Source organism: Rhinopithecus roxellana, chromosome 5, assembly GCF_007565055.1.
Source record: "Rhinopithecus roxellana isolate Shanxi Qingling chromosome 5, ASM756505v1, whole genome shotgun sequence".
NCBI classification, from domain to species: Eukaryota; Metazoa; Chordata; class Mammalia; order Primates; family Cercopithecidae; genus Rhinopithecus; species Rhinopithecus roxellana.
Window position 1 is genome coordinate 43,650,466 of NC_044553.1, and position 24,396 is coordinate 43,674,861.

Consider the following 24,396-nt stretch of genomic DNA (forward strand, 5'->3'; position numbering starts at 1 on the left):
TTCCAAAATTATTGTTTATATTCAATATCTCTATACCTCATGTGCCATTTTCTCCTGAAAATACTTTGCTTAGGCTTCCATCTCTACCCTGCCATTGAAACTACTCTTAAAAAGGTCACCAGTAATCCACATTGCAGTTGTGGTCCATTGTACTTGGTCAGTTATTCCTGACATGAATTTATTTATTTATTTATTTATTATTTATTTATTTATTTATTTATTTTTTGAGATGGAGTCTTGCTCTGTTGCCCAGGATGGAGTGCAGTGGCCGGATCTCAGCTCACTGCAAGCTCCGCCTCCCGGGTTCCCACCATTCTCCTGTCTCAGCCTCCCGAGTAGCTGAGACTACAGGCGCCTGCCACCTCGCCCAGCTAGTTTTTTGTATTTTTTATTAGAGACGGGGTTTCACCATGTTAGCCAGGATGGTCTCGATCTCCTGACCTCATGATCCACCCCTCTCGGCCTCCCAAAGTGCTGGGATTACAGGCTTGAGCCACCGCGCCCGGCCGACATGAATTTATATCTCAGCAATATTTGAAATAGTTGATTACTTCTTCCTTGAAACACTATTCATTTGGCTTCTAGAGCACCACAGTCATGATTTTCCCTCATTTTCCTGGCCTTACATAGTAGAGTGCCCAAGTCTCTTTATATCTAATCCTTAGATGATCTCATTCAGTTCCATGGCTTTATATACCATCTATGTATATGTTATTCATACTCACATTTCTGTTTCTTGCCCTAACCTCCTCCTTTCTGCCCACTTGATATCTCTATTGTGTGTTAAACTTCACATGTCCTAAAGGAAGCTCTTGCTTCCCTGCCCTTAGCAAACCTGCTTCTCTTCCTTCTCCCTCTCTTAGTAAAAGGCATCACCCAGTTGTTCAGTCTAAAATTGAAGAGTCATCTTGATCTATCTCTTTTCCTATATCCAGATCCAGCTCACCAACAAGTCCTGTCAATTCTGTCCTCAAAATCCATAGAATAAACCACTTCTCAAAACATTAATTACTTCTACCCAAGCCCAAGCCACTGTCTTTTATTTAAACTATTATAATAACCTCCTAGATTGGCAATACCACAGCGACCAGAGCAATCCCTATAAAATTTAAGTCAGAGCCGGGTGCGGTGGCTTACGCCTGTAATCTCAGCACTTAGGGAGGCCGAGGTGGGCGGATCACAAGGCCAGGAGATTGAGACCATCCTGGCTAACCTGGTGAAACCCCGTCTCTACTAAAAGTACAAAAAATTAGCCGGCATGGTGGTGGGTGCCTGTAGTCCCAGCTGCTTGGGAGGCTGAGGCAGGAGAATGGCGTGAACCCGGGAAGCGGAGCTTGCAGAGAGCCGAGATTGTACCACTGCACTCCAGCCTGAGTGACAGAGTGAGACTCCATCTCGAAAAAAAAAAGTTAACTCAGATCATCACACACATACACATATGCATACACACTTAAAATCCTCCAAAGGCTTCCTGTGTCACTCAGAATAAAATCCAAATTTATAAGTAAAGCTTACAAGGTTCACCTAGGCTTGCCCTGCCCACTTCTCGTATCTCAAAACCTAACGCTGTGCCTATGTCACTCAGCTGAAACCGCACTGACCTTCTAGGTGATTTTTTAATGTATTAAGTGGATTCCTACTACAGGATCTTTGTCTTTATTGTTCTTATTATCTGGAATTCTTTCCCTGAGATCTTTATTTGATTATTGTATTTTTTTTAGAGACAGGATCTCACTCTGTTGCTCAGGCTGGAGTGGTGCAGTCATGGCTTACTACAGCCTTCACCTCCCTGGCTCAAGCAATCCTCTGCCTCAGTCTTCTAAGCAGCTAGGACCACATACATACGCCACAATGCCCAGCTAATTTTTAAATTTTTTGTAGAGACAAGGTCTCCCTATGTTGCCTAGGCTGGTCTCGAACTCCTGGGTTCATCCTCCCACATTGGCCTCCCAAAGTACTAAGACTACAGGTGTGAGTCACCGTGCCTGGCCTCCCCAAGATTTTAACTTAAATCATTACCTCACTTCATTTGGAAGACTTCCCTGACCACTTTATTTTAAATAGTTATACCCTTCCTTCATTGTTCTTTCCCTTTACCCTTTTTTTTCTTGATAGCCCTTATCACTACCAGATATTACATATATGTATGTGTAAATATGTGTTCATCTTCTGTCTCTTCCTCTAGAATGCAAACATCATGAGAGGAGGAAATTTGGTTAATTTGTGTGCCCATGATATAGAATAGTATCCTGCATGTAGTAAGTGCTTAATAAATGTGTTGAATAAATGAATGAAACCTATTAGGTATATATAATATTACTCACAATTTCAGATATGGAAATAAGTCTACCACAGCTGGCAGGTTTTCTGACTCCAAGTCCATTCTTTTCTACCTTAGCCCCTTGTTTCTGAAACCTCATCTGATTATTTATCCTCATCTGATTATTTCTTATCTGAATTTCTGTGGTGCTTTGTGTTATTCCCAGAGCATTTATTACATTTTGTCTTCTGCTGTGGCTGATGCATGCCCCTCTCTTTTCTTACTCTCCCCCAGTGCCTTTTATGAATGCTTTAATAATCATGAGAGAGTGGTATATCATTTCCTCCTGAAGCTCACAGTATTTGAATTTTAATGTTAAATTTGATTTTCTTAGTTTTTTTTTTTTTTTTTTTTTTTAACTAATGTGCAACTCAGGATTGCAGATTTGTCATGAAATTTTTGTCTAGCGACATGTAACTGCTTAAATTTTTATAACAGGAGAAATTTGTTTAGTGGATTACTCATATAGAAAAACTTTATTTCCTACTTTACTATTCTTCTGGCTATCATTTTTTCCCCACACCTCCCAAGAAGAGGGCAGTATTGATTCAGGGATAGGGGACATCATGTGGTACAGGATGGTTTTCATTTTTCTGTGAAATAGGTTACAGAGTCATCAGCAGGCAAGAGGAAAGATTCAGTTCTATATTCTTAAGAAGGAAGACTGAAATGAGGCAGCAAGGAATGTGGACTTTGTAGCTAATGAGAATCTTTGCCTTTTCTATGTGAACAGTGAGATAAATCAAGCTAGCTCTTCCTGTTGCTACCACCCACAAAGCTGTGAAGAAGGCTGTGATAGCAGATGGTATCCATACACAGTTTGATTTGTTTAGAAACCTACATAAAGAGCAGCATGTGTTTTGTTTTGTTTTTCCCCTTAATTACTCAGAGCCAGGGAGACTAGTTTTTAAATAAAATGCAGGGATATAGCCAGGAAAAAATTATAAAAATATAGACAACTGCATTTTTAACTGCATCATTTCAACTCTATAATATTTATTGAGTATCTGCTCAATTTATTGAGTAAGGCTCTGGACTAGGCCTTACTTTGTAGGGGATATAAAGAAGAGTGGGTTTAGTATTACAAAATAAGTTCAGTTTAATTAACGTGTGTTAGTGTCTTTTATATCCCACTGAAGTGCTGAGTACACAGAAATTAAGACAGTTCTTTTCTTCAAGGAGCTTAAACTATAGTGGGGGAAATAAAGTTACGGGATAGTTTCAGTACCACATAGCAGATACAATGATAAATGTGTCTTAAGGTGCTATACAAGCTTTGAAGCGGGCACTTAATATAATCTGGGTGGATAGTGAGGATTAGAAAGGAAATATGTCTTGGGGGAGCTAATGCCCTAGAGTACAAACCTAGCTGAGTCAGCAGGTGCTAGTTACGTGAAAATGAGTGGGCAGAGATCACGGCAGGAGGAAGAGCACAAGCAAAGACCGAGGCGGGAAACACCATGGCTGTTTGGGAGAGATCCAATTACTGCCGGTATTACTAAAAGTAACATCTTTGGCAGGAGATGAAGCTGGTTGACAGGGGAAAGATTATGGTGGAGTTCAGAGTTTATCCTCTACGTTCATGTTTCTTCAGGTGTTGGCCTGTTGACTCTGCAACAGAATATCCTAGGATGTTTGCAGAAATATAAGACTAAACTCACCCCAGGATGTGGAAAATAATTTATAAGATCTGTTGTTTCTACTCAGAATTGGGATTTTCCTGTAGGGCTATATAGAATGTTGTGATGAATATATTCTTAAATGATTTACTGTGTCAGGTATACAGAAAAACAGTGGAGAGTTTCTCTTAACATTGGTCTTTTTGGGAGGTTCCCAAAAGAAGAAATACAGTTATAAAGAGTTGTTTATAAAATAGAGGACAGGTATACTGTGTCTTGAGTCAATAAAGAGAGACAAAATTCCAAACAAAAAGTAATTTGAAAGCCCAGTTCACAACTACATTTTTTAGGATATGTTTCTCTAATACTAATTTGGGGCAAGAATTCCTTGAGACCTCTAACACTTAGTGTTCAGCCTCTAGCACCGTGTGTGCATGCGTGCGTGCATGCATGCGTGTGTGTGTGTGTGTGTGTGTGTGTGTGTTAAGTTTGAGAGAAAGCAAGGAATATGGCAATGGAAGATACTGCAAAATGATCAAGGGGGAACCTATGATATATTTATAAATGTTCCATAATCTTTTTTACTATACAGGAATTAGAAAATAAAAGAAGACTGCAAAAACAGGCTGCAAGTAGTCAAAGTGCCACAGAGGTTCGCTTGAATAGAGCTCTAGAAGAAGCAGAAAAGTATAAACTGGAGTTAAGTAAATTAAAGCAAAATAACAAGGTATGGAAAAATTGAATAGCTTTTGTAGTGATCCCTTTTGGTAACTACTTCTTTTATGAACATGTCAAAAATAATATTAAATTATAATTCTTGATGTCATGCTGAACATTTGTCTTTTCAGAAGAAATATATTCATTAGCAATATACACATTTCTAACATATTAGGATGATATGCTTGTCTATCGCCATAATTGGGTGATGGCACAACTCTTTGGAACATTAATTTCTTCAACCAGTTTTATCAGGTGCCTATATTATATGTCAGACACTTTTCTGAGCTCTTAGAAAAAGCTGTTTTAAAAAAGTATCTTTCGCCGGGTGCAGTGGCTCAAGCCTGTAATCCCAGCACTTTGGGAGGCTGAGACGGGCGGATCACGAGGTCAGGAGATCGAGACCATCTTGGCGAACACGGTGAAACCCCGTCTCTACTAAAAAAAAAAAATACAAAAAACTAGTCGGGCGAGGTGGCGGGCGCCTGTAGTCCTAGCTACTAGGGAGGCTGAGGCAGGAGAATGGCATCAACCCAGGAGGCGGAGCTTGCAGTGAGCTGAGATCTGGCCACTGCACTCCAGCTGGGTGACAGAGCGAGACTCTGTCTCAACAACAACAACAAAAAAGTATCTTTCGTATCTCAAGTCTTTTATTCTCTGAACCTCGGTTTTCTAATATATAAAGTAAGGCTCTATTTTACAGGGCAGTGGTTCTCAAACTTGAGCATGTATCAGAATCTCTGGGAGGGCTTGTTAAATCAGATTGCTGGGGCCCATCCCCAGAATTTCTGATTTAATAGGTCTGGAGTGAGGCCTGAGAATTTGCAGTTTTAACAAAAATTTACCTGGGAACTTGTAAGGATCACCGTAACTCCAGTGTCTAGCCAATGCTTGGCATAGAATTAGCATGCGGTCCCTTAAATATCTGTTGAATAAGTGAAAGTTCAAATACCAGTGTTCATGAAAGCCCTTTGTACATTCTATAAATATTGGTTACTTTTTGGTTCTGTATTGACCTAAAAGGGTAATAAGTGATAGTCCATTGAACTCTACTTAATAATTAGAACAATATTTAATAATTTAACCATGACTTGGATAATGAAATTAGGAACCACTTTCATTATATACACAGATGATACATTTTGGATTAAGTTAGTAACACTTAACAGGAATAGACTGAAAGTGACCTTGATATGTCCTCTAACATGTTTGAGAGGCAAATATGTGGCATAGTGATTACAGAGTTTTAAGATGCCATCTGTGAGGTAGTTTGTTATATGGTCAGGTCATTTTCATATTCAAGGGCCATCAGTGATGATATAACTGGGATTTATTAATGGAAGTTATTAAATTAACAAGTTAGGAAGTCATCTTTATAGACTTACCAGTAATTCGCCTGTTATTAGAGTGTTATTTCCAATTTGGTGCATTTTAAAGGATTTTGAAGAAAATAAAAAGAAGAATAACCACCTAGGTATCAGGATTTCCTAATTGTTGTAGATTTGACCTCTATATTGTATTAGTTCACATATTAAGAAAACAGAAGGAAAATGGTTTCATGAAACAGATGACTCTCCATATTCTAGCCAGCCATTTTGTTTTGTTTTGTTTTAATTTTTTTTAGGTTTGAGGGTACATGTGAACGTTGTATAGGTAAACAGGTGTCATGAGGGTTTGTTGACATATATTTAATCACCTAGGTATTAGGCCCAGTACTCAGTAATCTCTTCTGCTCCTCTCCCTTTTTCTGCCTTCTCCCCTTCAAGTAGACCCCAGTGTTTTTTGTTTCCTTCTTTGTGTTCTGTAAGTTCTTGTCATTTAGCTCCCACTTATAAGTGAAAACAAGCAGTATTCGGTTTTGTGTTCCTACATTAGTTTGCTAAGGATAACTGCCTCCAGCTCCATCCATGTTCCCACAAAAGACATTATCTCGTTCTTTTTTATGACTACATAGTATTCCATGGTGTATATGTACCAAATTTTCTTTATCCAATCTGTCATTGATGGGCATTACTTGATTCCATGTCCTTGCTATTGTGACTAGTGCTGCAGTGAACATTTGTGTGCATGTGTCTTCATGGTAGAATGATTTATATTCCTCTGGGTATAATTCCAGTAATGAGATTGCTGGGTCCAATGGCAGTTCTGCTTTTACCTCTTTGAGAATCACCATACTGCTTTGCGCAATGGTTGAACTAATTTACACTCCCACCAGCAGTGTGTAAGTGTTCCGTTTTCTCTGCAACCTCACTTTTTGACTTTTTAGTAATAGCCATTCTGACTGGTGTGAGGTGGTATTTAATTGTGGTTTTGATGTGCATTTATCTGTTGATCAGTGATATTGAGCTTTTTTTCATACTTGTTGGCCACATGTATGATTTCTTTTGAGAAGTGTCTGTTCTTGTCCTTTGCCCACCTTTTAATAGGGTTTTCTCTTGTAAATTTGTTTAAGTTCCTTATAGAAGCTGGATACTGACCTTTATTAGATGCATAGTTTGCAAAAATTTTCTCCCATTATGCAGGTTGTCTGTTTACTCTGGTAATCATTTATTTTGCTGTGCAGAAGCTCTTTAGTTTAAGTAGATCCCACTTGTCAGTTTTTGCTTTTGTTGCAGTTGCTATTTCTCTCTTGTCATGAAATCTTTGCCCATTCCTATGTCCAAGATGGTATTGCCTAGGTTGTCTTCCAGAGTTTTTATAGTTTTGGGTTTTCCAGTTAAGTCTTTAATTCATCTTGAGTTGGTTTTTGTATAAGGTAGAAGGAAAGGGTCCAGTTTCAATCTTCTGCAAATGGCTAGCCAGTTATCCCAGCACAATTTATTGAAGAGGGAGCCTTTTCCCATTGCTTTTGTCAGGTTTGCTGAAGATCAGACAGTTGTAGATGTGCAGCCTTATTTATGGGCCCTCTATTCTGTTCCATTGGTCTATGTGCCTGTTTTTGTAACAGTACCTGTTTTTGTACCATGCTCTTTTGGTTATTGTAGACTTGTAGTATAGTTTGAAGTCAGGCAGTGTGCCTCCAGCTTTGTTCTTTTTGCTTAGTATTGCCTTGGCTATTCAGGCTCTTTTGTGGTACCATGTGAATTTTTAAATAGTTTTTTTCTAATTCTGTGAAGAATGTCATTGGTAGTTTGATAGGAATAGCATTGAATCTGTAAATTGCTTTGGGCAGTATAGGCATTTTAATAAATCTTCCTATCAGTGAGCATGGGATGTTTTTTCGCTTTGTGTTTTTTTCTGATTTCTTTGAGCAGTGTTTTGTAATTCTCATTGTAGAGATCTTGCATCTCTCTGGTTAGCTGTATTCCTAGGTATTCTTTTTGTGGCAAGTGGGAATGGAATTGCTCTTCTGATTTGGCTCTCGTTTTGGCTGTTGTTGGTGTTTAGGAATGCTAGTAATTTTTGTACATTGATTTGCTATCCTGCAACTTTGCTGAAGTTGTTTATCTGCCAAAGGAGCTTTTGGGACAAGACTATGGGGTCTTCTAGATATAGAATTATGCCGTCTGCAAACAGAGATAGTTTGACTTACTATTTGGATGCCCTTTATTTCTTTCTCTTGCCTAATTGCTCTGGCAGGACTTCCAATACTACATTGAAGAGAAGTGTTGAGAGAGGGCATCCTTGTCATGTGACAGTTTTCAAGGGGAATGCTTCCAGCTTTTGTCCATTTAGTATAATGTTTACTGTGGGTTTGCCATAGATGGCTCTTATTATTTTGAGGTCTGTTCCTCCAATATCTATGTTATTTAGAGTTTTTAACATCAAGGGTGTTGAATTTTACTGAAAGCCTGTTCTGCATCTATTGAGGTAATCATGTGGTTTTTGTCTTTAGTTCTGTTTTTGTGATAAATTACATTTATTGATTTGTGTATGTTGAACCAACCCTGCATCCCAGGAATGAATGCTACTTGAACATGGTAGATAAACTTTTTGATGTGCTCCTGGATTTGGTTTGCAAATATTTTGTTGAGGATTTTTGCATCAATGTTCATCAAGGATATTGGCCTGAAGTTTTCTTTTTTGGTTGTCTCTCTGCCAGGTTTTGGTATCAAGATGATGCTGGCTCCATAGAATGAGTGGGGAGGAGTCCCTCCTTAGTTTTTTGTAATAGTTTCTGTAAGAATGGTACCAACTTTTCTTTGTACATCTGGTAGAATTTGGCTGTGAATCCACTGGGTCCCAGGCTTTTTTGGTTGGTAGACTTTTTATTACTGATTCAATTTGGGAGCTCATTATTGGTCTGTGTAGGGATTCAGTTTTCTCCTCGTTCAGTCCTGGGAGGGTGTACATGTCCAGGAATTTGTCCATCTCTTCTAGGTTTTCTAGTTTGTGTGCATAGAGGTGTTCATAGTAGTTTCTGATGGTTGTTTTTATTTCTGTGGGGTCAGTAGTAACATTCCCTTTGTCATTTCTAATTGTTTATTTGGATCTTCACTCTTCTTTACTAGTCTAGTGGTCTATTTTATTATTTTTTTCAAAAAAACAACTCCTGGATTCATTTATCTTTTGACTGGTTTTTCATGTCTTGATTTCCTTCACTTCAGCTGATTTTTGTTATTTCTCATCTTCTGCTAGCCTTGGGGTTGATATCTTCTTGCTTCTTGAATTCTTTCAGTTCTGAAGTTACATTGTTAATTTGAGATCTTTCTAACTTTTTGATGTGGGCATTTAGTGTTGCTATGAATTTCCCTCTTAACTCTCCCTTAGCCGTGTTCCAGAGATTCTAGTATGTTGTACTTTTTGTTGTTATTTTCAACTTTTTGATTTCTGACTTAATTTCATTATTTACCCCAATAGTCATTGAGGAGCGTGCTGTTTAATTTCCATGTAATTGCATGGTTTTGAGCAATTTTCATAGTCTTGACTCCAGTTCATTGTGTTGTGGTCCAAGAGTGTGTTTGGTATGATTTCGGTTCTTTTACATTTTTTGAGGATTGTTTTATGTCCAATTATGTGGTCAGTTTCAGAGTATGTGCCATATGGCACTAAGAAGAATGTATATTCTGTTGTTTTTGGGTGGAGAGTTCTGTAAAGGTCTATAATATCCATTTGGTCCAGCGTTGAGTTTAGGTTCCAGGTATCTTTGTTAATTTTCTGCCTCGATGATCTAATACTATGGAGTGTTGATATCTCCTACTATTATGATGTGAGAGTCTATGTCTCTTTGTAGGTTTCTAAGAACTTGCCTTATGAATCTGGGTGCTCCTGTGTTGTGTGCATGTATATTTAGGCTAATTAGGTCTTCTTATTGAATTCAGTACTTTACCATTATGTAATGCCTTTCTTTGTCTTTTTTGATCTTTGTTGGTTTGAAACGTTTTGTCTGAAATTAGAATTGCAACCCTTGCTTTTTTCTGTTTTCTATTTTCCTGGTAGATTTTCCTCTATCTGTTTGAGCCTATGAGAGTCATTAAATGTCAGATGGGTCACTTGAAGACAGCATACCATTTGGGTCTTGCTTTTTTTTTTTTTTTTTTTTTGAGAGGGAGTCTCGCTCTGTTGCCCAGGCTGGAGTGCAGTGGCCGGATCTCAGCTCACTGCAAGCTCCGCCTCCCGGGTTTACACCATTCTCCTGCCTCAGGCTCCTGAGTAGCTGGGACTACAGGCACCCGCCACCTCGCCCGGCTAGTTTTTTTTTTCTTTGTATTTTTTTTTTAGTAGAGACAGAATTTCACCGTGTTAGTCAGGATGGTCTTGATCTTGTGACCTTGTGATCCGCCTGTCTCGGCCTCTCAAAGTGCTGGGATTACAGGCTTGAGCCACCACGCCTGGCTGGGTCTTGCTTTTTTATACAGCTTGTCACTCCATGCCTTTTAAGTGGGGGCATTCAGGCTGTTTATATTCAAGGTTAGTATTGATGTGTGTGGATTTGATCTGCTGTTTTGCTGTTAGCTGGTTATTAGGTTGACTTGTTTGTGTGATTGCTTTACAGTGACATTGGTCTGTGTGTTTTTGTCTTAGCTGGTAGTGGTCTTTGCTTTCTATGTTTAATGCTTCTTTCAAGAGCTCTTGTAAGGCAGGTCTGGTGGTAACAAGTTCCCTCAACATTCGCTTATCTGAAGAGGATCTTATTTCTCCTTCACTTAGGTAGCTTAGTTTGGCTTAATATGAAATTCTTGAGGACTTTTTTTTTCTTTAAGAATATTGAATATAGGTCCTAAATCTCTTCTGGCTTGTTGGGTTTCCACTGAGAAGTCCACTATTAGCCTTATGGGATTCCCTTTTTAGGAGGACCTGCCCTTTCTCTCTAGCTGTTTTTAACATTCTTTCATTTCAACTTTGGAAAATCTGACAATTACGTGTCTTGGGGATGATCTTCTTGTGTAGAATCTTGCAGGAATTCTCTGTATTTCTTGAATTTGACTGTTGGCCTCTCCAGCAAGTTTGGGTAAGTTTTCATGGACAATATCCTGAAATACATTTTCCAAGTTGTTTGTTTTCTCCCCTCCCTTTCAGTGATGCCAGTGATTCATAGATTTGGTCTCTGTATATAATCTCATACTTCTTGGAGGTTTTGTTCATTCCTTTTTATTTATTTTTTTTCTTTTTGTCTGACTTCAGAGAACCAATCTTCAAGTTCTGAGATTCTTTCCTCAGCTTGGTTTTTCTGCTGTTAATACTTGTGATTGCATTGGGAAATTCTTTAATTGTGTTATTCAGCTCTGCTCTGTCAGACCCATTAGGTTCATTTTTACACTGGCTCTTTCATCCTTCAGCTCTTGTACCACTTTACTGTGATTCTTATTTTCCTTAGATTGGGTTTTGCATCCTCCTGAATCTCGATGATCTTTGTTCCCATCCATATTCTGAATTCTATTTCTGTCATTCCAGCCAGTTCAGCCTGGTTAAGAACTCTTGTTGAAGAACTGGTGTGGTTGTTTGGAAGGCATATGACACTCTGGCCATTTGAGTTACTGGAGTTTCTGCATTAGTTCTTTGTCATCTGTGTGCGTGGGTGTTCCTTTAACTGCAGTGTAGATTGAATATAGTCAGTACATTTCTTTTCTGGATGCTTTCACTGGGCTGATGCTTTGTTCAGGGTCTTTATTTGAAGCTGACCTCTTGTATCTGGTTTCACAGAAGGGTATGTTTCAGGTATTTTTGGTGTTAAAACTTTGGGGAATGTGATCCTGTAGTTGGCACTTAGGCTTATTGGTCATTTGGTAGACTCTTGCTTGGTTGTGTGGCTCCCCTATGTTTCCTCACAGTTGTAGCCATGTTTCTTCTTCATGCTGTGAAAGTGTGGGTTCCTCTTCGCTTGAGTGCTGGCTGTAGATCACAACTTGGCACTCCTGGGGTGCCCACTGCAGTTCTGGGGCTATCTCAGTGTTTATGTTCCTTCCCCAACTTGGAGGAAGCAGAGGAAGGGATCTTAGTAGTGGTTGTGACCAGAGGTTGTTTGCTTGTCTACTGGGAGCTCCACCCCAGAGAGATGCAGGTCAGCAATTGCTTAGTACAATCAGCCCAGGATGGTGGGTCTGTGCGGTAGGCCCAAGCCAGGGGTTCCCTGTCTGGTGATGAGCAGTGGGGATTGGGGTGTTGTCAGACCCACGGGAGAGGGACTGGCCTCCTCTCCTTGGGTTGACTGCAGCTTGTTGGAGGTATGGATAAAGGACTTAGGGTCTTTGCTCCTTCATTAGTTTGAGGGTGGCAAGGGCAGCTGCAGAGGCAGTGGCAGAGAGGCTTTCAGTTGCCCCTGGAGGCTCTGTCCAGGGAGTTGCCAAGTTGCCACTGGCTTGATAGCTCTGGTAGGGGGTGGCTAGAGGCTCAGGCCTAGAGTACCCTCCTGGTGAGGCGATATGGGAATGGGTACCCACATAACAGTCTGATCACTTTTCTATAGGGCTCCTATGGTATGCTGGGGGCCTGTTCCAGTCCCTAGTGACCTCGGATTTTCCAGAACCTGGAGGTATCACTAGTGAAGACTGTGAAGCAGCAGATTATGGCCTTTCCCTCCTTCTGGAAGCTTCATCCCAGGGAGGTATGGGCTTGTTGCCAGACCTGTAGGAGGTGGCTGGAGACCCCAGTTGGGAGGTCCCACCCAGTGAGGAGGAAGGGGATTTGTGGACCTGTTGAAAAAAGCAGCCTGGCCATATTTTGGTAGAGTAGCTATGCTGTGTTCCACTTCAGTACCTGGTCACCTCAGACACTCTGAGGCCCAAAGGTTGGATCAGCTAAGTCGCCCAAATAGCAAAGATGGTGTCCTGCCCCTCTGCCTCTGAGAGCGCTGTCCCGGGGGAATTGGCCTGGTGAGGAGTGGGATCAGGGACCTGCTTAAAGAACCAGTCTGGCCACATTTTGGGAGAGGGGCTGTGCTGTACTTGGGGAGCCCTTCTGCCCCTGGTTGGCTCAGACTCTGCAAAGCCGGAGGGCTGGAATGGCTCAGTTGCCCAAATAGCAAAGATGGCAGCCCACCCCATGCCTCCTTTAAGAAAGAGCTACCTCTCCACCCCTGGAGCTCCTTCTTAGGGAGGTGCAGTGCCACTAACCAATGGCTGGCTGGAGTTCCAAACCAGTGGGTCTTATCTTGTGAGGTGTCATGGAAGTGGGGCCTGCAGGCTATCGCTCAGCCCTGTAGATTCAGCCTCTCTTTCTTAAGGGTATGTATGTGGGTCTAACCTCCTACTTTGCAGGAGCTGCAGCTACTTTTGCGAGAAAGCCCCAGTATCTAAGCTCCAGGGTCTCCACGCATACCTGAGTGGCTGCTCTGCCAAGATTCCAAGTAGCTCTGTCTGTCAGACTGAAGGCCCTGGTGGAGTGGGTTCACAAAGAGATCTCCTGACCCGAGGTTACAAACAGCCCTGGGAGAAGCGTGGTGTCCCGGCATCACACATTCACCACTGCTTCCCTGGGCGGGGGAGCATCCTCTGGCTCTGTGTTACTCCTGGGTGGACTATTGTCCTGTCTTTTCTTCATTCTTCATGGATCAAGTTGTTTCCCTGGTTAGTCCCCCATTTTGAAAATTCAAGTAATGAGAACTTGGTATGTGAACAACTCAGAATAGAACCATCAATACTAAAAATAATCTAGAGGTGTTCAAGATACAAACTTCTGACCTCAGCTCTGCACTATGGGTCATTGATTTAAATTACCACAGTGGGATAACATTTTGTGTATATATTGCATTACTATTTATCATATTTTAAATTTTATTTTAAAATTTATTTTATTTTTTGTAGAGACGGGGGTCTCACTTTGTTGCTCAGGCTGGTTTTGAACTCCTGAGCTCAAGTAAGCTTCCCACCTTGGCCTCAGAAAGTGCTGGGATTACAGGTGTGAGCGACTGTGCCCAGCCCACTATTTACTAGAAAGCAGACTTTTGATGTCAGAATTCTTTGTGTGTGTCAGAGTCTTGCTCTTTTGCCTAAGCTGGAGTACAGTGGCGTGATCTCTGCTGACTACAACCTCCATCTCCCGGGTTCAAGCGATTCTCCTGCCTCAGCCTCCCAAGTACTAGGGACTACAGGCACCCGCCACCAAGCCCAGCTAATTTTTATATTTGTAGAAGAGGTGGGGTTTCACCATGTTGGCCAGGCTGGTCTTGAACTCCTGACCTCAAATGATCTACCTGCCTCGGCCTCCCAAAGTGCTAGGATTACAAGCATGAGCCACGTGCCCAGTCTGATGTCAGAATTCTTAAATGTAACTTATTTTACGTTTCTGAAAAACTATGTATCTCAAACTTTTGATTTTTCAATTATTTTGCCTATTTCTAGGCTTTATCTTTGAGGGAGATTTTTGGGATATGCAATAACTTTTTCCAGAAAGTCTAATCTGTATATAAATTTTCTTTTGTGAGCAGGTGTATTTTTTCCATTTTAATTATTTGTACTTTGCTTCCCATTCTGAATAGACATATAATAGTTAATAGGCAATTAAAATTATTCAAGTCTATACATTTAAGAAAATATGACAGGGAAATAGTAAGGTTTCCAAAAAATAGAACAAGATTACCTCATCATCATCAGAAAGTTAAAGATGTACGTTAAAAAAATGATAAACTTTTTTTCCACAGAGGTTAGGAAATAAGTAATTATGCTTTAAAGTAACAGTAGCTTTTGAAATTAAAAGTCAGTAAACTTAAAGCAGATGCTGTAGGAGTGCTCTGAAACACACTGAAGGAAGGAATGATGGAAGTATAGTTTAATTGGAATTCTACCTAAAAACAGGGCATTGGGATAGATGGTGTCTTGAAATCCATTTAAAATATGACACCAGAGTTCATGTTATTTCATTTAGGAATAGGTAATTTCTAATTATTTATTAATTCATTTAGAAATATTCATGAGGACCTGCTAGGTACCTGCCAGACCTTTAGTGGAGGGTAAAGATATATATATATAAAAAAAAAAAAACAGATGTAATCCTTGTAGCTGTGCACCTATCTTATAATGAAATTGAATGTTTAGATAATCCATGAAGCAAAACCTAGATAATTATCGAATTTAGATAATCTATCAAAGCTAAGATGCAACTGCAATAAATGCTGTGGGAAGTATATGGTGCTTTGAGCAAGTAACCAAGCCAATAAATGGCCAATAAATGCCTTTTTTTTTTTTAAAGATCCAATGAGCATTTATTACAACTGGCTATTCTAGTTCTTTTGCATTTCCATGTAAGTTTTAGAATCACATGTTGGAGTTTTGATTGGCATTGCATTGAATCTATAGATCAGTTTTGGGAAAATTGACATCTTAATAGTGTCTTTAAAATCATGAATAGAAAATATCTGTTTATTTAAGCCTTCTTCAATTTCTCCAAACTATATATCTATATATATAGTTTGGAGAATACAGGTTTTACACATTTTTTTCAAGCTTACCTCTTGGTATTTATTTCCTATTTTTGATATTATAAATGTTCTTTAAATTCCAGTTTCCCATTGTTTGTTGCTATAATGGAGAAATACAATTTATGTTTGCATATTGAGTCTATATCTTCAACTTTGCTGAACTCACTTACTCTAGAAGCCTTAGGATTTTCTACAGACTTTTTCTGTAAAAGACCAACTAGTAAATGCATTGGCTTTGTGGGCTACATATGGTCCCTTGTGTATTCTTCACTGTTTTTTTAAAAAAATTTATTTAACACCTTCAAAATAAATCATTTTTAGTTCACAAGTTTTAGAAAAACTGACTGCAATTTCCTGAGAGATCTTACCAGGAATGAATGTTGAATTTTGTCAAATGCTTTTTTCTGGATCTATTGAAATTATATTTTTCTTTTTTCGTCTTTCAAATGTTAAAACAACCTTGTATTCCTGGGATATACTCCACTTGGTGATGGTGTATCATCTCTTTTATATATTATTGGTTACATTTTTGTGAATGTCTCTATACATGGGAACATAGTTCTAGTCTGTTTAGTCTGTAGTCTTGTTTTAGTTTTTTTTGTTGTTGTTTTTTGTTTTTGTTTTTTTTTGAGACAGAGTCTGGCTCTGTCGCCCAGGCTGGAGTGCAGTGGCCGGATCTCAGCTCACTGCAAGCTCCGCCTCCCGGGTTCCCGCCATTCTCCTTTCTCAGCCTCCCGAGTAGCTGGGACTACAGGCGCCCGCCACCTCGCCCGGCTAGTTTTGTTTTTGTATTTTTTAGTAGAGACGGGGTTTCACCGTGTTAGCCAGGATGGTCTCCATCTCCTGACCTTGTGATCCGCCCGTCTCGGCCTCCCAAAGTGCTGGGATTACAGGCTTGAGCCACCGCGCCCGGCCTGTTTTAGTTTTCTTACACATTGTTTTCATCTTTAGGTTTTTTGCTTTGCGTTTGTTTTGGTTTTGGTTTCAGGGTAATGCTGCCTTTATTAAATGAACTTCCAAATCATTCTTCTGGAGAAGCTCAACTTTCAGAGAAGTTTTTGTAGGGTTGGTATTATTTTCTTTTTGTCTGGTAGAGTTCACAGGTGAAGCCATCTGGGCTTGAGGTTTTCTTGTGGAAAGATTTTATACTTCAAATTCTATTTCTTTAATAGATATAGAAGTATTCTTTATAGAGGCTATATTTTATTATGTTTTGGGTGTTTGTATCTGTCAAGGAATCTGTCCATTTCATTTATGTTGTCAAATTTACTGGCATACGGTTTTTTACACTAGTTCCTTATTTTCCTTTGAATATTCCTCCTACATTCCCGTGGGTCATTCCCCTCTCACATTCTTGTATTGATAATTTGTGTCTTTTTTACTTTTTATGATCAGTCTTACTAGAGGTTTACTAATTCTTGTTTTATTGATTTTCCTCTACTGGTTTTTTATTTTTTTATTGATTTCTGCTCTTCTTTCCCTCTCCTTACTTTTGGGTTCAATTTGTTCTTTTTCTAGTTTCTCCTTTTTTTTCCCCTCTAGACAGAGTCTTGCTGTGTCGCCCAGGGTGGAGTGCAGTGGTGCAAACTTGGCTCACTGCAACCTCCACCTCCCGGGTTCAGGCAGTTCTGCCTCAGCCTCCTGAGTAGCTGGGATTACAGGCCCCCGCCACCATGCCTGGCTAGTTTTTTATGTTTAGTAGAGAGGGGGGTTCACCATGTTGGCCAGGCTGGTCTCGAACTCCTGACCTCGTGATCTGCCCACCTCGACCTCCCAAAGTGCTGGGATTAAACAGATGTGAGCCACTGCGCCTAGCCTCTTTTTCTAATTTTTTTAAAATGGAAGTGGAGACTGTTGATTTGTATCCTTTCATCTTTTCTAATATAAGCATTTTAAATACTGTAAATATTTCTCTATGAATTTCCTTAGCTACTTCCCACCAATTTAGATTTTTTGTATTTTCATTTTTATTCTATTCAGAATACTTCCTAATTTTCTTTTTTATTTCCTCTGAGCCATGACAAACTTTAAAAGTTTGTCATTTCATTTTTCAAATATTTGGGGATTTTCCCCAGATACTATTCTTACTGATTTTTAATTCCATTGTGGACAGAGAATGCACTTGGTTTTATTTGAATCATTCTAAATGCGAGGATACTTTTTTGGCCCAGAATATGGTTTAAATTGGTAAATATTTCATGTGCCCTTGATAGGAATGTGCATTCTGTATTTGTTAGGTGGAGTATTCTATAAATGTCAATTATGTCAAACTGCTTGATAGTGTTGTTCACACTTCTGTATCTTATGTATTCTCTGTGTCCTTGCTCCATCAGTGATAAAAGAGAGGGGTACTAAACTGAATAGAACTGTGAGTTTGTCTGTTTTCCCTTTCAGTCTTCTCAATTTTTGCATCATGTATTTTGAGACTTGGTTATTAGGTATATTAATACCCAATATCTAAGAAGATTGTTAAATCTTCTTGAATGAATTGACCTCTTATTATTTATTTATATTTATTTTTGTTCCTGCATTCTGATACAGGTTGAGTATCCCTTATCAGAAATGCTTGGTACCAGAAGTGTTTTAGAAATGCTGAAGTGGACATTTCATCTTTGAGCATCATGTCAGCACTCAAAAAGTTTTAGATTTTAGAGCATTTTGGATTTCAGACTTCAACCTGTATTAACTTTATTTGATATTCATGCAACTGAAGCTTTATTTTAGTTCGTGTTAGCGTTGTCTTATCTTTTACTTGTAATTCCTTTGCGTCTTCCCGTTAGCAGCATTTAGTTGACTTTGCTTCAGTATCTGTCAAAATCCTGTCAAAACAAAAGACTGTCAAAATCCAATCTGACAGTCTCTTAACTTTTTAATTGAGGTGCTTACACCATTACATTTAAAATGATTAATAATATGGTTGGGATTAAGTCTGTTAGCTAGCTATTGTTTTTATTTGGCCCATGTTTTCTTTCCTTTCTTTTTGAATTGCTTTTTTAAAGATTCCATTTTATCGCCTTTATTAGCTCATTGTCTGTACTTCTTTGTATGCATTTCAGCATTTGTTATATATATGTTTATCACTGTCTACTTCAAGTAATATGCATTTTATGAATAATTTAAGAGCCTTTTAGCAGTATACTTCCATTACCCCCCATGTTTCTGCTATTGTCATATGTTTTATCTATAAACTACATTGTTAATTAAAAAGATTTTTTTATTATTATACTTTAAGTTCTAGGGTACATGTGCACAACGTGCAGGTTTGTTACATATGTATACATGTGCCATGTTGGTGTGCTGCATCCCATTAACTCGTCATTTACATTAGGTGTATATCCTAATGCTATCCCTCCTCCCCACTCCCCACAGTAGGCCCCATTGTGTGATGTTCCCCTTCCTGTGTCCAGATGATCTCATTGTTCAATTCACACCTATGAGTGAGAACATGTGGTGTTTGGTTTTCTGTTCTTGCGATAGTTTGCTGAGAATGATGGTTTCTGGCTGCATCTATGTCCCTACAAAGGACACGAACTCATCCTTTTTTATGGCTGCATAGTATTCCATGGTGTATATGTGCCACATTTTCTTAATCCAGTCTGTCACTGATGGACATTTGGGTTGATTCCAAGTCTTTGCTATTGTGAATAGTGCCGCAATAAACATACATGTGCATGTGTCTTTATAGCAGCATGATTTATAATCCTTTGGGTATATACCCAGTAATGGGATGGCTGGGTCAAATGGTATTTCTAGTTCTAGATGCTTGAGGAATCACCACAAGGTTTTCCACAATGGTTGAACTAGTTTACAGTCCCACCAACAGTGTAAAAGTGTTCCTATTTCTCCACATCTTCTCCAGCACCTGTTGTTTGCTGACTTTTTAATGATTGCCATTCTAACTGGTGTGAGATGGTATCTCATTGTGGTTTTGATTTGCATTTCTCTGATGGCGAGTGATGATGAGCATTTTTTCATGTGTCTGTTGGCTGTATGAGTATCTTCTTTTGAGAAGTGTCTGTTCATATCCTTTGCCCACTTTTTGATGGGGTTGTTTGTTTTTTCCATGTAAATTTGTTTGAGTTCTTTGTAGGTTCTGGATATTAGCCCTTTGTCAGATGAGTAGATTGCAAAAATGTTCTCCCATTCTGTAGGTTGCCTGTTCACTCTGATGGTAGTTTCTTTTGCTGTGCAGAAGCTCTTTAGTTTAATGAGATCCCATTTGTCAATTTTTGCTTTTGTTGCCGTTGCTTTTGGTGTTTTAGCCATGAAGTCCTTGCCCATGCCTAAGTCCTGAATGGTATTACTTAGGTTTTCTTCTAGGGTTTTTATGGTTTTAGGTCTAACATTTAAGTCTCTAATCCATCTTGAATTAATTTTCATATAAGGAGTAAGGAAAGGATCCAGTTTCAGCTTTCTACTTATGGCTAGCCAATTTTCCCAGCACCATTTATTAAATAGGGAATCCTTTCTCCATTCTTGTTTTTGTCAGGTTTGTCAAAGATCAGATGGCTGTAGATATGTGGTGTTATTTCTGAGGGCTCTGTTCTGTTCCATTTCCTAATGTAAACATTTACAACTACAGATTTCCCTCTTAGCAGTGTTTATACTCTGTCCTATAGTTTTGGCATATTGTAGCTTTGTTTCAATTTGTCTCATGATTATTTTCTAATTTCCATTGTGATTTCTTCTTTGAGCCCTTGGTAGTTTGAGTATTTTGTTCAATCCCCACATATTTGTGGATTTTCCAGTTTTCCGTCCACTATTGATTTCTAGTTTGAATCAACTGTGATTGGAAAATATGCTTTGTATGATTTCAGTCTTATAAAATGTGGGGAATGTTCCATGTGCACTTGAGAAAACTGTATTCTCCTCATTGATTTTCATTAACATCTTTCTTGAGATATAATTCATATACCATACAGCCCACTTAAAATATACAAATAAGTTGTTTTTTGTAGTCACAAAGTTGTGCAACCATCACCACAATCAATTTTGCAATTTTATCACCCCAAAAAGAACCTCTGTACCCATTCACAGCCACTCTATATTCCCCCAACACCCTGCACCACATTCTAGCCCTAGGCAACCACTAATCTACTTCCTGTCTCTCCATATTTGTCTGTTGTGGCATATGATTCTATTTTTTCTTTATTATTTCAGTCGTTTTGGGGGAACAGGTGGTGTTGCTTACACAGATAAGTTCTTTAGCGGTGATTTCTGAGATTTTGGTACACCCATCACCCGAGCAGTGTATACTGAACCCAATTAATCTTTTATCCCTCTCACCCTTCACCCGTAAGTCCCTAGAGTCCATTATATCCTTCTTATGCCTTTGTGTTAGAGAACTGTTTTTTGTGTCTCTTAAATCTAATTGGTCTATAATGTTGTTCAAGTCCCTTATTTCTTTATTGGTCTTCTATCCAGTGGTTCTATCGATTATGGGAAGTGGGGTATTGACGTCTACTTTTATTGTAGAGTGGTCTTTTCTTCAAGTCTGTCAATGCTTGGCTTCATATATTTGGGCACTTTAATGTTTGGTACATATATAATTGTATCTATCTTCTTGCTGAACTGGCCCTTTTGTTTGGCTCATATGTTCTTATATAATGTCCTTCTTGGTATGTTTTAACAGTTTTGACTTAAAGTCTATTTTGTCAGATATTACTGTAGTCACTTCTGTTTTCTTTTGGTTACAAAATTTCAGATTATCTTTTTCTATCCTTTTACCTTCAATCTGTGCATATCTCTGGATCTAAAGTTAGTTGCATGTAGACAGCATAAAGTTGGATTTTAGTTTTTAAAAATCCATTCTTCTATTCAATTTATTTTGGTTAGGGAGTTTTGTCCATTTACATTTAAAGTTATTGGGAGGCCTGATGCTATTTGTTCACAGTTTTCTGTATGTCTTGAGGACTTTTAGCCTCTCATTTCTTCCCTTATTGCCTTCCTTAGTGTTTAGTTCATTTTGTGTAATGATGCAACTTCAATCGTATATAAAGACTCTATTCCTTTTCAGCCCCTCTCCTACCTTGTGCTACTGGTGTCACAAATTAGATCTTTAGGTTATGTACCCATTAACAAAGATTTATAGTATTTTTTATGCTTTTGTTTTTTAAATTCTATGAAAGAATGAAAAGTGAGATGTCAACCAAAATTAAAATAATACAGGCCTTTATATTTGTCCAAATATTTACATTTACTGGAGAATTTCATATTTGCATATAGCTTTGTGTTATTGTCTAGTATCCTTCTGTTTCAACTTGAAGGATTTTCTTTAGGATTTTGTAGGGAAGATATAGTGGTAATGAATTTCCTCAGCTTTTATCTAGGAATGTCTTTATTTCTTTTTCATTTTTGAAGGATACTTTGCTGGATATAGTATTCTTCTAGGTGTTTTTTCTTTCAGCACTTTAAATATATCATCCTACTGACTTCTGGCCTGCGAAGTTTCTGCTGAAAAATCTGTTGATAATCTTACAGATGCTCCCTTGCATGTGATGAGCCATTTTGTCTTGTTGCTATCAAGATTTTCTCTTTTACACTCGACTGATTAAAATGTGTCTTGCTGTGGGTCTCTTTGGGTTTTTCCTACTTGGAGTTCATGGAGCTTTTTGTATTTGTATATCCATTTTTCCTTAAATTTGGCAATTTTTCAGCTATTACTTCTTCAAATAAGTAATTTGTCTCCTTTTCTCTCTCTCCTAAGATTACACTAATATACATATTGGCCCACTTGATGGTGTCCCTTAGCTGCTGTTCACTTTTCTTCTTCATTCTTTTACTTTTGGCTTCTCTGACCTGCTCATTTCAAATGACCTGTCTGAAAGCTCGCTCATTCTTTCTTATACCTGTTCAGCAGGTATAAGACCTGTTCTGCTGGAACCGTTCAAGTGAATTTTTCAATTCAGTTACTGTATTTTGCAACTTTAGAATTTGTTTTGTTCTTTTTTGTAATTTTTGTTAATAGTCTCATTTTATTATTATATAGGTATCCTGATTTCATTTAGTTGTCAATATTCTCCTTCAGCTCATGGAGCATATTTATGGCAGTTATTTTAAAGTCCTTGTCTAATAAGTGAGAAGCCTTTGTTTCTTTAGGATAAATTTCTGGATATTAATTTTGTTCCTTTAATATGGTCCATGTTTCCCTGTTTCTTTGGATGTCTTGTGATCTTAACGTTGAAAAATGGATGTTTGAAAAAACAGTTCTCTCGGTCTTGCAGACTGGCTGCATGCAAGCAAAGACCTTCACTAATCAGCATGGAGTAAAGTCTTGAGGTTCTCTCAAACCTTTTCTGGGGATGTGTCTTTCCTGGGCCTGTGTGTTTTAATTCCAGTTTTCCATACACATGGCTTCTTTTAAATGTCCTAATTACCTAAAAGTCTCAGTACTTCTCACAGATTTAGATGCTGTATTGTATTCCTCTGCCTATAATTTTTTGCCACCAGGTTCCTGCAGTTCTGTGGACTCACTGCACCTCTCACATTCAGTGGTACCAACCACCTGTTTCTGCAGCTTCCAACCTGATATCCAAATGACGCAGCTGTTCCCATCAGTACTGAGTCAGGCAAGACAGATACCAGTCCCTCAGGCAGGCCCCAGAAAAACCAGAATGTTGCAAGCAAGTCTACTCTTTTCCTTCCATTCCAAGGGAGGGAACTGGGAATTGGGTGGCTTCTTCCTGACTGTGCTGTGCGAGGGAGTATGTGGGGAAAGGGTGAGAAAAACACCACATTTCCTACTATTTTGAGTATGGCCTTCTCTTAGGCATTCTCTTGGTTGCTTCTGCTGACTGACTGGTTTCTAGAGCTCTCCCAAAGCTACTTTGGTCTGTGTATCATATATTCAGTCTTTTAATGGGGGAGCAAAGGCCTGGAGCTTCCTAATCCACCATTTTGCTGACAACACTGTATCTTTTAAAGAGGCGTTTTTTTTTTTTTTTTGAAAAGAAAAGGTGTATATACATATATATACACACACACACACACACACACACACACATATCTAGAGATAGATTTCACATTACTTTTTTTATTTTTTATTTATTTATTTATTTATTTATTTGAGGCGGAGTCTCGCTCTGTCGCCCGGGCTGGAGTGCAGTGGCCGGATCTCAGCTCACTGCAAGCTCCGCCTTCCGGATTTACGCCATTCTCCTGCCTCAGCCTCCCGGGTAGCTGGGACTACAGGCGCCCGCCACCTCGCCCGGCTAGTTTTTGTATTTTTTTTAGTAGAGACGAGGTTTCACCGTGTCAGCCAGGATGGTCTCGATCTCCTGACCTCGTGATCCGCCCGTCTCGGCCTCCCAAAGTGCTGGGATTACAGGCTTGAGCCACCGCGCCCGGCCGATTTCACATTACTATTTCTATTTTTTTCTCCATCTTTTTTATGTGTGTGTACAGAGATTCAGATTTCCTTCTGGTATCATTTTCCTTTTGTATGAATTTCTTCCTTTAACATTTCAAGTATAGATCTTCCTATACTTAATGATTTCTACTGACCCTTTTTCTGCTTTGCTCAAATTGCTAAAGACCTTATCCAGTCCATTTTTACCAAGATTACAAACTTGGTCTCCCCCTTGTCATGGGAAGTGGGTAAATTCTCTGCTTAGCTAAAGACTACAGCCATTTCCTTTCACAGGTACCTAGGTATCTCACCCTGTAAATGGTATTTAGATGTCTGCCAAGCATTTGAGGGAAATACGTATGCATGTTTTTGAGGGCTCTCTTTTTTCTAGAATTTCCTACTTAAAAATTTGTACCACCTTGGCAGCCCTGCTCTCTGACTCCTCAGTCCAATAAGGCTACTACTTTTTGCTTGAGTTCTCATCTTTGTGAACCCACGAACTGGAAAGCGCTTTCAGGAGAAGCTAGTTGAATGTGGATCTCAACCAGTATTTCTGCTGTTTCAAGGATCATACCACTTCCAGTTTCTACTTATTATT

The 24,396-nt window shown here is 38.9% G+C and overlaps 2 protein-coding genes across 7 annotated transcripts in view; one reads left to right on the forward strand and one right to left on the reverse strand.

The window, feature by feature from the left end:
• TEX9 (testis expressed 9) overlaps positions 1-24,396 on the forward strand; it is a 91,411-nt gene that overhangs the window by 50,320 nt on the left and 16,695 nt on the right. For all 6 annotated transcript variants that reach the window (XM_030930420.1, XM_030930421.1, XM_030930419.1 and 3 more), the window contains one exon: positions 4,532-4,666. In XM_030930420.1, the coding sequence (XP_030786280.1) occupies positions 4,532-4,666 (135 nt within the window). The remainder of the gene's footprint in view (positions 1-4,531; positions 4,667-24,396) is intronic.
• The window catches only part of MNS1 (meiosis specific nuclear structural 1), a 45,898-nt gene continuing 39,676 nt past the window's right edge, over positions 18,175-24,396 (reverse strand). The window contains exon 11 of the mRNA XM_030930417.1: positions 18,175-18,270. The gene's annotated coding sequence lies outside the window, so the exon portion shown is untranslated. The remainder of the gene's footprint in view (positions 18,271-24,396) is intronic.